The sequence below is a fragment of the Pteronotus mesoamericanus genome, unplaced genomic scaffold (assembly GCF_021234165.1).
Source record: "Pteronotus mesoamericanus isolate MK-2021 breed Mesoamerican mustached bat unplaced genomic scaffold, CSHL_Meso_final contig_246, whole genome shotgun sequence".
Lineage (NCBI taxonomy): Eukaryota > Metazoa > Chordata > Mammalia > Chiroptera > Mormoopidae > Pteronotus > Pteronotus mesoamericanus.
This window is the reverse complement of record NW_026555104.1, coordinates 13,017,127-13,030,943: the sequence shown is the minus strand read 5'-3', so window position 1 is coordinate 13,030,943 and position 13,817 is coordinate 13,017,127. Positions and strand designations below refer to the sequence as shown.

Here is a 13,817-nt window from a genome sequence, read left to right as displayed (position 1 = left end):
CCCTGGCGCCAGAGGGCCTCGACCTGGAGGCACGCAGCTCTCCGGAGAGAGGCATTTCCTTGTGTCTCCCAGTGTTACTGCAAATCTAATCAGAGACCACTCCTCCTGCTGTGGGATTAGTCAGCGTCTCCTAACGAGCAGCCCCAGAGAGGAGAGAGCTCTTCAGCCACACTCCGGACCTGTCCCCCACCCTCCTGCCTTCAGCTGCCACAGCACTTTTTCCTTCCTATTTTGTTGTCTTCGTGTTGGGTGGACTTTGGAGAGGGTCATTAAGGGCCAGGATTATAGCATAGGCGTGGCTTCAGGGACAGTAAACATGGTGACTCTGGCAAGAAAAATGAGAAAGGTACAGCTCCACAAGTGAAAGCACATAGGTTGGGACTACTGAAAAACCTTCCCAAGGGGTTCTGCAACACAGCATATGCAGTGGTTGACAGTATGAAAACAGGAGGGGAGGAGGTAGCATGTGGATTATGTGTGTGAGAAGTCCACTGTACTTAGCATAAAGGGGGCCCTTCTGCCTTTTCTAGACTGACTTAGAAGGGCCCCAGGGTATAGCAGTGAGACCAGCAGCTTGTTCTTCCCAGGTGGTCTAGGATTAGCCTCCTATATTCTAGCTGCAGCCTGTTTCCCTGGACAGAGCTGCTGAGAAGGCTCTGGCCAACCCGGGGCCCCACTGCCAAGGCTGGGTCCTGAGGTCTGCTATTCCAGGGTATAGGTGGCTCTAGAACGGGAATCCCCAACTGGGGCTCATGGTTGCTTCTAGGGACACAGGAGGCCCCTGAAACTGTGGGTGAGACTTTGTGCATTGTCTGCGGAGCAGGAGCATAGCTTCCTTTATTGGATTCACCAAAGGGTCTGTGATGCCCACAAATGCTAAGAACCTCTGCATTACTGCTTCCGGAGGCTTGGGCCAGATGGACATCCAGGCCTGCTGTGGAGTAGCCTGAGCCCTCGGAGGCCCAGAGACAGCCCTGCCATTCATTCCCAGTGGGGTGATTTCAAACGTGCACCTGCTCCCCTGATCTTTGGGAACCCCCGCCACGACCCTGTGATCAGGTTTTCCTCCTTCTGCACACACAGAGAATGTCACCAACGGCACCGTCAGGGGCACAGCAGAGCCAGAAGAGGAGGAGGTGAGCTGGATGAATGGCTGGCTCAGCTGCCAGGCCCAGGATGAGATGCTAAACTTGGCCTTCACCGTGGGCTCCTTCCTGCTCAGTGCCATCACCCTGCCCCTGGGCATCGTCATGGACAAGTATGGTCCAAGGAAGCTCAGGCTGCTGGGCAGGTCAGTGTCGGGGGTGGGACCCTGGTGGACCCTCCTGGGCTGATTTCCCCACTGTAGGGAGTCCTGGTACCTGCTCTCAGGTACACTGTGGAGCTCCCTAAATGCCCACCCAGAGTGGGATTTCTGCCACCGAATCAGTAGATACTATGATCCTTGTAATGTACTAATACTGCATTAGAAAGGCACAGGACCCGAGGCCTGCCTGGGAGGGTCTAGAGTTGCTCGTCATTAAAACCACTGGCTTCCACAGTCTTTTTGACCTCCTACCTATATCAGCAAAAACAATGTTTTGAAAACATACTTCTAATATAAGAACATGGAATTATCAATTATATATACACATATGCCATTCTTAATTTTTTTTAATGGGCTTTGTGATACATATACAAAAATATAAATGGAAATGGCTGAGATTAAAAATTATAAAATAGAAGTCCTGATATTTTCCCTACACCGGCACCTGTGTAGATCATTATGTGCATCCTCTGGGGTGTGTGTCCCTGGTCTATAAAGTTCCAGGGTACCAGACTCGGGGACAGTCTGCCAGCAACTGGCCTCTGAGGTTATGGCCTCCCTAAGCCAGTCCCACTGGGAAGGATCATCTTACAGGGCAATGGTGTGCAATGAGCAAGGCCTGTTACCAGGAAGGGAATGGGTGGTAGAACAGTTTCATTCACGTTTTAGAGCTTAAGCGACTCCGGTTGGCAGAGCAGAGCCAAATAGGGGGGACCCAGGAGCTGCCGCTCATCTCGCCTGTGTCCGGTGGATTCTGTCCACCCGCTGGCTGATTGAGCATAGGAACCTGGGGAATGGATTGTGCCTTCTCTCGCTTCAGAGCCCTGGCACCTCCAGTCGGGGCGTGGGGAGCAGTGCAGTGTGGTGTTTACCAGAGCTGGCCGCCAGGCTTGAATTCCTGCTTAGGCACTTCCTAGTTAGAGATTTTGGAGAAATCAGTGCTTTTTTTCCCTCCCCTCTGTCAATAAAATGGGGCCAATTATACTCCTTAGAATTGTTAAATAAAATATTGTATATAAATTTTCCAGAAGTATCTAAAACATAGTAAATACTCCCAAATAATAATATTAACAATAGCAATAACAAGAAATAATATATCATTTCTGCTTGTGTTTAGTGCCTGCTTTGCTGTCTCCTGCTTGATGATTGCATATGGAGCACGTAACCCAGACTGTGAGTATGCTTTTCTTCCACCCTTTCGTCAGGGACTGGGGAGAGTGCCCTGAGGGGCTCACAGGCCCCTCTCCTCTAGGACGCTGAGCAAGGCCTGGTGCTCACTGCTCAAGTTAGAGGTGATGCTTGTTAGGCCTTTACCTACTTAACTTATCTCAAATGAGTGGCTAAGTGAAAGAACATTCGCCCCGGACAGATGTCTGAGGCAAGCTCGCAGGGTGTGTGAGACTCCCATGGCATCGCCGAGCCAGGCCAGTCTGGAATGGCCTCATTGATCCAATCTGGGAGACAAGTTCAAAGAACCAAGCCAGATGCAGGGGTGTGTGTGCAGCATCGTGAGCTGCATCCCCTTGAGGCAGCTCAGGTCAGTACTTTAAAGATAGCTTTACTTCTGGCCAAGATGGAGCTGTAGGTAGATACGCTTTGCTTCCTTGCACAACCAAAAGAAAGGCAACAACAAATTTAAAAACAAAAAACAAACAGAATGGCCAGAAAATCGAGCTGTATGGAAGTCCGACAACCAAGGAGTTAAAGAAGAAGCATTCATCCAGACCGGTAGGAGGGGAGGATACAGGCTGGTGGGGCGGAAAGGACGTGTGGCAAGGTGGTGGCTCCAGTACCGGGCGGGCCAGATGGCATCTGGTGTTCCCACATTTGCATGTAGGTAAACCGGGAGGAACAACAAGGGAGTGAGACAGACTGTGCAACCCAGGGTTCCAGTGTGGGCAAAAGAAAGCCTCAAAATCTCTGCCTGTAAAAACCTATGGGGGTTGTGGTGGTGGGAGAAACTCCCAGCCTCAAAGGAGAGTTCATTGGAGAGACCCTCGGGGTCCTAGAATGTACACAAACCCACCCACCTGGGAATGAGCACAAAAAGGGACCAATTTGCTTGTGGGTAGCAGCGAAAGTGACTGAAAGTGGGAAGAGAGCCGAGCAAGTGGCATTGTTCCCTCCTGGACACCTCCCTCACATGCAGTGTCACAACACAACGACCTGGGTTGCCCCGCCCTAGAGAATACCTAAGGCTCCGCCCCTGACAAACTAATAGGTGCCCCCGAGACAAAGAAATATGACCCAAATGAAAGAACAGATGAAAACTCCAGAAAAAGAACTAACCAACAAGTAGATAGCCAACCTATCAGATGCAGAGTTCAAAATACTGGTAATCAGGATGCTCACAGAAATGACTGAGTACGGACACAAAATAGAGGAAGAAGTTAAAGCTATGCAAAGTGAAATGAGGAAAAATATGCAGAGGACCAACAGTGAAGGGAAGGAAACTGGGACTCAAATCAGTGATTTGGAATAGAAGGAAGAAATAAAACATTCAACCAGAACAGAATGAAGAAACAAGAATTCAGAAAAATGAGGAGAGGCTTAGGAACCTCTGGGACAACTTTAAACATTCCAACATCCAAATCATAGGGGTGCCAGAAGGAGAAGAGGAAGAGCAAGAAATTGAAAACTTACTGGAAAAAATAATGAAGGAAAACTTCCCCAACCTGGCAAAGGGAATAGACATCCAAGTCCAGGAAACTCAGACTCCCAAAGAAGTTGGACCCAGGTAGGAACACACCAAAACACATCATAATTACATTACTCAAGATTAGATATAAGGAGAGAATCTAAAAAGCAGCAAGAAAAAAAGAGAGTTACCTTCAAAGGAGTTCCCATAAGACTATCAGCTGATTCCTCAAAAGAAACCTTACAGGCAAGAAAGGGCTTCAAAGAAGTATTCAAAGTCATGAAAGACAAGGACCTACACCCAAGATTACTCTATCCAGCAAAACTGTCATTTAGAATGGAAGGGCAGATAAAGTGCTTCCCAGATAAGGTCAAATTAAAGAACTTCATTATCATCAAGCCCTTATATTACATGAAATGTTAGAGGGACTTAATCGAAGAAAAAGAAGAAAATCAAAACTATGAACAGTAAAATGACAAGCTCACAACTACCAACAACTGAACCTAAACAAAAACAAAAACCAAGCAAACAACTAGAATAGGAACAGAATCACAGAAATGGAGATCACATGGAGGGTTAGGAGCAGGGAGGGGGTGGGGGGAGAATGGGGGAAAAGGTGAAGGGAATAAGAAGCATAATTGGTAGGTACAAAATAGATATGGGAAAGGTTAAGAATAGTATAGGAAATGGAGAAGCCAAAGGACGTACATGTGCAACACATGAACAGGAACTAAGCAGAGGGGGGACTACTGGTGGGAAGAGGGTGCGGGGCAGAGGAGGAGAATGGGGAGAAAAAAATGGGACAACTGTAATAGCATAATCAATAAAATATACTTAAAAAAATAAAGATAGTTTAGAAGCTCCCTGGTCACCAAACCTGTGCTGGCGGAGCTGTTGCTTCAAGGACTTACAGAACAAACATAGAACGACATAGAACTTGAGTTTCACTATTGATTGATTTGGGGATACCTGTATTTTGGGTTTCAGTGAAGCAGCTTCTTTAGGCCTCTACTCACTGTTCAGGTTAGTGGAGAACAGGGATGGTGGGGGGCACCTTCTGCGAGAGCCCAAGCCCTGGCCGCCCTGAAGCGCAGCTGCTGGTTCCCTGCTTACGTGCCTTCTGTTCTCTTTCAGCTCTCTCTGTGCTCATCTTCATCTCCCTGTCTCTGAATGGCTTTGGTGGGATGTGCATGACTTTCACCTCATTAACAGTAAGTATCGATTTCTTTAAGAGTACCTAAGTTCAGTCATCTCCTTGTGAATTCGAGGCAGCTTTTACTGGCTTCCGTTTCTTCGCCTTCCATTTACCTGCACGTGCCTGGATGTCCCAAGCACTAGAGGGCCGCTGGCGGTGAAGGGGCTGTGCAGCAAAGGCAGCCACGGCCTCGGCAGCCGGGGAGGGGGTCCTGCAGGCACAGCAGAGCTCGGCTCTCCGAGTGGGCCCATCTCCTGCTGGCCTTGGCCCAGGTGCTGAGGAAGCCAGCCTACTAGCCATGTGTCCTGGGAAGACAGGAGCAGGGAAATAAAAGCTACCGCCCACTTGCTTTTCTCTTACTTTCTTTCCTTTTTTAGGACATACATACATACATACATACATACATACATACATTTATTCATTTAGAGGGGAAGAGAGGGAGAGAAATGCCAATGTGTGGTTGCCTCTCACATGCTTCCCACTTCCTGTTTTCTGTGTCAGCTCTGGCTAAGAGTACAAGCTAAAAAAAACTTCTCTCAGAGTCTCCCCACCTCTAACCATTGCCTTTGTCCAGAATTAAATGTGGCTGCCTCTCCTCTTGGTTTTCAATATGCCAGGACACAGAAAGACCCTCGAGGGAAAGAGATGTTTTCTTAGGGTGCTGAGCACCCCCTTATCGGTAGCACCAGCACGTCACAGAACATGCTTCTTTTGGAGGGGACGGAGACTGCAGGAAGGGTCACGGTGAAGGAAGGAGAGTTAGGACACTCTTTCCTGGGAGGAGGAAGGAAGCCCTCTGCAAGGTGGGGCCAGGTGGCCATTAGGAAAGAAGTGAGGCTAGTAGGCTCTTCAAAGGCATTTCTGTCCAACAGGAAAATCTGGCCTGCCTCGGTTTCCCCATGAACAAGTTTTTATGACCCAGTACCTACCGTCACTATGTGCAGGTCACTCTGGTTTCTGATTTCTCTTCCCACCAAGGAGTCAGGAGTCAGGCTGTTGAGGGGCCTGTGTTTAGCTTTGTGGGAGCCCTGGGACCGCTGGTCTTGTAAGGAGCCTGAGGAGGCACTGACACCGCCGTGAGGCCCGGCCTGCAGGCTGCGGCCAGAGGCCAGGCCAGGCCCAGCGCCTCTTCTGTTCACCCTTCCTATGCTTTGCCTTGTAAACTTTACTCTGGATGGAAGGATCAGCTCTCTGGGTCTGGGTCCAGGTCCTTGGAAATGAATGTTCAGCGGCATCTGTGTTAGGCGACAAAGGCATGGCACAGGAGCACGTGCACAGTGTGCTTGGGCAGCGGGTGACACGCACAGACATGGGAGCTCTGGTCACCCTGCCCCAGCGTGAGAGAGATTGGGTGTATATTCTTTTTTTTATTTATTTATTTATTTATTTATTTATTTATTTATTTATTTATTTTTAAATGTGCTGTCTTTCTGAATACATTTAAAAGGATAAATAGTCCTTTCAATGCAGAGGAAAAGGACAGACATTGCTTTAGCACAGAGTCAAAGCCAAGGGAACTATAAAGCACACTTGGGTGTTCACTGTGCCATGGGTGTATATTCTTTTGTGCATTTTTATTTCGATTTTTTTAACCAGGTAGATTGAAGAGAAAACAAACATATTCTCTCCCCAACTCAGATACCCACAGGTAAATAAATGTCAAAACTGTAGGAAATCAACTGCCAAAAGTCCACAAATTCCACTAAGCTTTGTAAACTGTGTACCAGGAGTCACGGTTCTGCTGCTTCTTCGACAGCGTGAAAATGACCAACTCTTTCATCAAAATGAAGATTAAAAAACTGGCATCACCGCACTATTTTAGTCACTCTATGCCTGTGTTATGGCAGTTCTGAGTTTTGGGGTAAAAGAGAAAGAGATGGTCCTTGAACGTGAGGAGTTAATGCTCTGAAACGCAGATAGATGCTTTATTGTGATAAAGCAAAAGACAAACAACTAGAAACCACCATGCCAAGAATCCTCTCTAAGAAAGCCTTTAAAACGAATTTATAATTGTGTAAGAGACCTTTAGGGGAGACTATTAAGCCCATAAGGATTTTTCTTTTCTTTTTTTTTAATTATGAGACAAAAATGTTTTTATTTTAACGATTTAATATTTTAGAAATATATACACTATAAAACTCTGTAAGCCTACCTTTATCAGCTTAAAATGTATCTCTTCAGTATTTAAAAGAAATCTGCATATACCAGTGTTACCCTTTTTAAAAAAGAAACACTGTTATAACTTGCCTTTATTACTTAACAATGTATCCTTTACCTCTTTTCCTGCCAGTGCTTAGAAATCTTAGTATTTGAAACTCTAGAGACCTTCCTCATTATTAAAGAGTTCCATGTGATTCTGTAATGTAGATAGACCATAATTTATTTAACCAGCTTCCTACTAATGGACACTTGGGTTGGTTTCCAATTTTCCTGATTGTGATGCTGCTGAAGTGAACGTTCCTATACATATATTTCTGTCAAGTATGTACAGGAAGTGGGATTGCTGGGCCACAGGATCAGCATGTTTTAAATGTTAATGTATACTGTCAGGTGGTCCTTCCAAAACTGGTACTGTACGCTGACACTGGCCTACCAACATGGATGCGAGTGCTTTCTTCTCCACACACCTTCCACTACCAGCCTATCATTAATCTTTTAAAAACATTAGCTAGTCTGATTGGGTGAAAAATGATATACCATGATTTTTAATATTTTTTAAAGATTCTATTCATTTATTTTTAGAGAGAGGGGAAGGGAGGGAGAAAGAGGGGGAGAGAAACATCAGTTGGCTGACTCTTGCATGTGCCCCAACCAGGGACCGGCCCGCAACCCAGGCATGTGCCCTGACTGGGAATCAAACCAGCGACCTTTCGCTTTGTGGAACAAAGCTCAGCCCACTGAGCCAGGCTGGTCAGGGTGATATACCATGATTTTTAAATTTTTTTCTTCATTTCTTAGTGAGACAGCGTCTTTTTACCTCTTTTTTGTGGCCATTTGTACTCTGTGAATTGCTTCTCTGTGTCATTTGTCTGTTTTTCTACAGGGTTATCTTCCATATACAAAAAATTAGCTCTGTTTTTGAGTGAGCAAGAGATCTTGCCCTAGGGCGCTCTGGGAATAAGCCTTAGGAGGGCTGTGCACTCCCTGGAGATGGCAGGCAGATCGGATGTGTGCTCTGCAGCGCGTCTGAGGGAGGGTCTGTTGCGTTCAGCAGCCACTGCCAGGTCTGCGTGAAGGCTCAAAGCACCTCAGCTGAGTGCTCTTATCAGCACCTCATTTACCCACTGGGAGGTAAAGTGCTACGCAGGCCAGACAGTGACCAGGCAAGAAAACTGTCTGGTCGGCACTTAAAGCCTTTGGTTAGCAGGGATCTGTTTAAGGGGGGCTGGTGGCTTGTTCTCTAAGGTCCGTATTCTTGGGTCTAGAGCAGAGGTCAGCCAACTGCTACCCTCTAGGCCAAATCCAGACCGTTGCAGGGGAGTTGGTGTGGTAAACAAACTTTTATTAGTGCATAGCCACTCCCACTTGTTTCTTTTGTGCTGTAGCAGCAGAATAAAGTAGTTGTAGAGACCATATGGCCTGCAGAAGTTAAAATATATGCTGTCTGGCCTTTTGCGGAAAAAGTTAGACAGCCTTTGGCCTGGAGGCACCAAGAAGGTGCCCAGTCACTGTGCCCCGCAGGAAGGCCGGGCTGACACCCCCTCACCCCCACATCCTGCTGACGCCCCCCTTCTAGTTGCACAGGCCGATTCCCTAAGCACTTTTCTCTAAGCACTTCTTGTCATCTCTTTTTCTGCCACCACTGCCCCTGGTCTGAGGCCTCAGGTGGGGCTCCCGTGGCTGCCTGTCCGCAAGACAGGCCCTGAGAGGGGGATGAGACGCAGGTCAGAGAGGACAGGGCGGGGCTCTGGGGCCACGTTCTCGGGCTGCCGCAGCTTCTGCCAAGCAGAGCGGAATCCCGCTCTGACACGGCACAGGCCTTTAAAAAGCAGAACTGTCAGGAACAGCTCCAGGAGAAGCCGAACTGGCAGCACAATGGCACTTTCTGTTTGTGCCCCTGCCCATATTCTAATGTGGGGGGACAAAGGAGTCTACAGGGTCGCCTTTAGGAGCATCTAAATCAAATCTCCTACAACCGCTTTGGGGCTGTGGATAATTTGGTCCATGATAACCTGGGAGGTGCGGGATGTTGTCATGGAAACTTTAATATGGGACTTTCTCAGTCCCAAGGGGTTTTGTGTTTCATGGGCTGTGGTATAAATAAAGACGTGCAGGCACTGTAGGCTGTTACCCTCTGTTGGTAGAGAGGAAGCCCCAAATTGGCAAAATGCCTTTTCCCCACAGGCCAGGACGAGATGGCAGACGGAGGCCTGCCGATGGGTGACACTTTCCTCTAGGGGGGAGGCTCAGGGGGCAGGTGGAATCCCATGCCAGGTGGACTACCTGATGGCCAGAATGGGCTCTCAGGTCCCTGCAACAGAGGGTGATGTCCTTAGAGGAGGGTGCCAGGTCACTCCGCAGGTGCAGAGCCCTTCCCGAGGTGCCGAGCCTCAGCCTCCCCAGGACACCTGGACGGGATACTTTGGTCTGTTTGCTCAGTGCCTTGCACTTGTACAGGCCTTTAACTCGCTCCATCGGCTGGAGTGCAAATACCAGCCGGCGGCTGAGGCGGCGTCTTTGGGGCACCACCCCACAGTCCAGGCCTGGGTTGCTTAGAGATGGCGGCAGATGCAGCCAACATTGTGGACATGTCTTTTCCACCTCATTACCCTGATCTAGGTCAGAGTGGGCAGGACGGGGAGTTCTGAGCTGAAACCTCACAGAAGAGTAATTACAAAAGGTTGCCAGGCTCCTTGATGAAAAATGTCTCTGTGGGCTTTTCCTGTTTGATTCATTGACATCTGACTTTGAACCTGAGGTAGAAATGATCCCATGGCAGTTGGGATCTGAGTGTGAGGAGAACAAAATATCCTTCTGCTGAAACCAGAGAGAAGGGGGGGGAATATGCAGGTGTAGCACTGAAGCAGATGTCCCTGTGTGGGGCGGGGCGGGGGTGCGTTAACATGCCAGCTCAGCTGACCTGTTTCTATAGCCAGGCGAGGGTCCCCACAGCACCTGGTCAACTCTCCAGGAGCCCAGGTGACATGTGGGCAGGACTGTGCCAGAGCGCAGAACCCATTCTGCCTCTTAGTTTCTGTTCCGTGCCTTGTGAACCCAAAGCAGTCAGCTGATCACCATTGGCCTGGGAAAAATTTACTTGTCAAAGGGTTCCGCATCGTGAACTTGCTTCAGCATGTGACAAGTTCAGGGGACACTGGCAGGGCTTGACCTGGCTGGGAAAGCAGATGAGGTAGCTGGGGGAGTGGAATCCCTCCTCCCACCCCTTCAGCAGTGAAGTGGAAAGGTGACCACAAAGACCTGCTCCTGGCATTAAGTGCTTGGATCTGCCAGGTTGTTTGGGGTGAGGAAATAGCCCGGCTTTGCTGAGTCTGCTTGTCTAGACTGGTACCTGGGTCCTGGCCTGTTCAGGTTGTACGGAGCTCTGGGTGTGTACACCAGCCACCTAAGGACAAGACTCACCTCTGGAAGGGACCTGAGGCCAGAGCGCCAGCTCCTCCCGGGCTGCACATGGCATCTCCCCAAGGGCGAGGGTGTGTCCCCAGCTGGTGGGCTCAGGAAACCACAAATTTGGAACATCAGTGCCAGGTGGCTACACAGTGGCCCTTCTGTTCCTGCCTACCAGCAAGCCCAAGGACTGTCTTGGGGCCCCTGGGTAGAGAGACATCTTAGAGGGGGTGTCCTTGGGAGGACAGCCCATCCTCACCACCTGGGAGCCTAAGCCTCTGGAGACTCTTGTCCAGTAGCCTTGCTCTATGGCCAGAACTCCAGGGGAGAGACCATCTGCAGCTGCTGATTTCCCCTCTAGGAAGGTCACATAGCTGGGCCTGTTTACTGTGCAGCTGAGGGGCTGGGAGAATGAGTCACCAACTGCATCCCCTGTGAGGGAGCACAACCGCGTGGAAGGCAGCACCTGCCTAGCCGAGCCCACTGCAGCCCTGCTCGCTCAGGCAGTGGGGGCGGCGGTGGGAAGCACCCAGAGCTGGGGGACTGGGCCTGCGCTCCCCACCTGTGAGTGCAGTGACTCCCGAGTCAGGAAGCAGCCTCTGCTGAGTGTTTTCCCCTGGCATCTGTCATTGCAGCACAGCTCCGGCTTCCTACTTGGCAGCAGAGCTGGCTCTTCCCCGCCCCTCCACCCACCTGGCCCTTGAGGCCTGAACTAGAGCACTCTGGTCAGTACTCAGCCATCACTCCATCACCAGGCTTCTGAGTAGCCATTATGTGCAGCTGATGTTGGGCAGGAGCAGAGAAGAGAGAGAAGAAGGGAGGAGGGATGTGAAGACCAGTGGCAGGAGGTGACTTGGACAGGAAGATGAAACAGGAGAGTCCACTTGATGGTGTGGCGCAGGACCTTGGAAGGTCGGCCGAGGAAGGCTAAGGGGACGGGAGGGGGCAGATGGGTCTGAAAGGAGCATCTGAGCCCTGGCTGGATAGCTCAGTTGGTCAGAGCATCATCCCGATATTCCAAAGTTGCAGGTTCGATCCCCAGTCAGGGCACATATAAGAATCAGCCAATGAATGCATCAGTAAGGGGAACAACAAATCAGTGTTTTTGTTCCTCTCTCTCTCCCTCCCTCTTTCTTTCTCTTTCTGCTTGCCTCCCACTTCCCCCTCTTTAAAATCAGTAAATAAAATTTTTTTTTTAAAAAAAGGAGCATTAGAGGAATGTAAGAAATCTCTAGTAGGGAGAGCAGACAGAATGCTTAACAAGGAACACAGAGAGGCATGAGAGATGAAGGTCATTTCTTTGGGGCCCAACCGAAGTGTGTACTTGGGAGGCTTCCACAGGACATAGCAGCCCAGAGGTTGTGCACATAAGCTTCACCTGCTTTGGATCCCAAATTTGACCCTTACCAGCTTGGGGGTGTCCCTTAACTTTTCTAATCCTAAAGTTCTGTGCCCATTAAGTGAGAGTAATAAGTGACATCCACCTTGTTAAGGTGGTTTTGAGGGTTTTTAAGATAAAATATAGAGTAGGTATTACAGATAATTGCTATTATAATAATGCTATTATTTTATAATAGTGCATTATTAATATAATCATGCTATATTATTATATATCATCACTTAATAATAAGGTAAATCCTGTAATCAGGCTGCTCCTGGGCACAGCAAGTGGGGGAAGTCTCTGGCAGGCATGACAGCTTTGGGAGGAAGAAGGTAAGGAAGTGGCTTAAAGGATCACAATTAGGATTAACATTTAAACAATAATTGGTGTCCGCAGGGAAACCCTCTCTTCTCCTGCTCTTGTTATTCTTCTGTGACCACTGTTGCCAGGATGTTTATGCTTTGGGTGTCATTGGTCAAGGTCGTCCTTGATGTTCTTTTCAGGGAGATTTCATCTGACATAAAAGCTAAAAGCTGAAACACACTTTGGCGACCTATTTCAACACTTCTGTTGGTCAAAAAATACCATGACTAAGAAGTCAAATGACAAACTAGGAAAACATACCTACTGTACAGGAACAAACTGACTGTCTTTAATATATAAAGAGCTTATTCTAAATCTATATGAAAAGATTAACATCTTCATAGGAACAAAGGACAAATGAGGAGTATATGTGACTGATTTTAAAAATTGTAGAAAAATGTTCAAAATCATTAGTAATTAAGTAAATGTATGTTTTTTCAATTTCTTTTTTTTTAATCATGGGAAATTTTAAATACGCATGGTATTGGAGGGTGTAATACAATGAACCACACACACCCATCTTGCAACTTCAGCAATTATCAACTCATGACCAGTTCTGCTTCCTTTCTGCCTCCACCCACCATCCAGATTATGTGGAAGCAAATATCAGTCACTAATTCATTTCATTCATATACACAAAGGAATAGATTTTATAACACCAGGATATTTGTGATATGGCAAATATTAAAAATAATAATGTGTAATGTTGGAATAGCTACAGTGACACAGGCGCTCTGCTATGCTGCTGGTGGGACTATCGATTGGTGTAAGTTTTCTAGAAGGCACAGAGTATGACAGAACTTAAAGATGTGTATTCCCTTTGTTTAATGATTCTACTTTGGGGACTTTACCTTAAGGAAATAATAGCTACGTGCACGTATATTTATCTTCAAGGATGTTAATCATTGAGTTGTTGTTTACGATAAAAATGAAAAAGGAACTGAGATCCAACATCAGAAAAATGTATAAATTATGGACTATCCAGATAAAGAAATACCAGACAGTCATTATGAAGTATGTTGAAGATGAGCTGTAAATTAGAAAACATTTGTAATAGATCAAGTAAGAAAGAAAAAGTTTATAAAACCGTATGTAGTGCCCTGACGGGCGTGGCTCAGTTGGTTGGGCTTCATCCTATAAAGTGAAAGGTCGCTGGTTCAGATGCTGGTCAGGGCACATGCCTGGGTTGTGGGTTCTGTTTCTGGACAGGGTGTGTATGAGAGGCAACCGATCAATGGATGTTTCCTTCCCCTCCCTTTCTAAAATAAATACATAGCCCTGGTTGGTAGGGCTTGGTGAATTGAGTGCCGGCCTGTGAACCCAAGGGTCACCGGTTCAATTCCCAGTCAGGGCGCATGCCTGGGTTGCA

General features: G+C 47.8%; 1 protein-coding gene and 1 non-coding gene across 3 annotated transcripts in view; one reads left to right on the top strand and one right to left on the bottom strand.

Annotated features, from left to right (window-relative positions):
- SLC43A2 (solute carrier family 43 member 2) overlaps positions 1-13,817 on the top strand; it is a 47,407-nt gene that overhangs the window by 12,275 nt on the left and 21,315 nt on the right. For both annotated transcript variants that reach the window (XM_054573307.1, XM_054573308.1), the window contains exons 3-5: positions 1,084-1,291; positions 2,424-2,479; positions 5,079-5,155. In XM_054573307.1, the coding sequence (XP_054429282.1) occupies positions 1,084-1,291; positions 2,424-2,479; positions 5,079-5,155 (341 nt within the window). The remainder of the gene's footprint in view (positions 1-1,083; positions 1,292-2,423; positions 2,480-5,078; positions 5,156-13,817) is intronic.
- Positions 6,555-6,688, bottom strand: LOC129070383 (small nucleolar RNA SNORA22). The gene has a single exon (XR_008529123.1). It is a non-coding gene; the product is annotated as a small nucleolar RNA SNORA22 (small nucleolar RNA).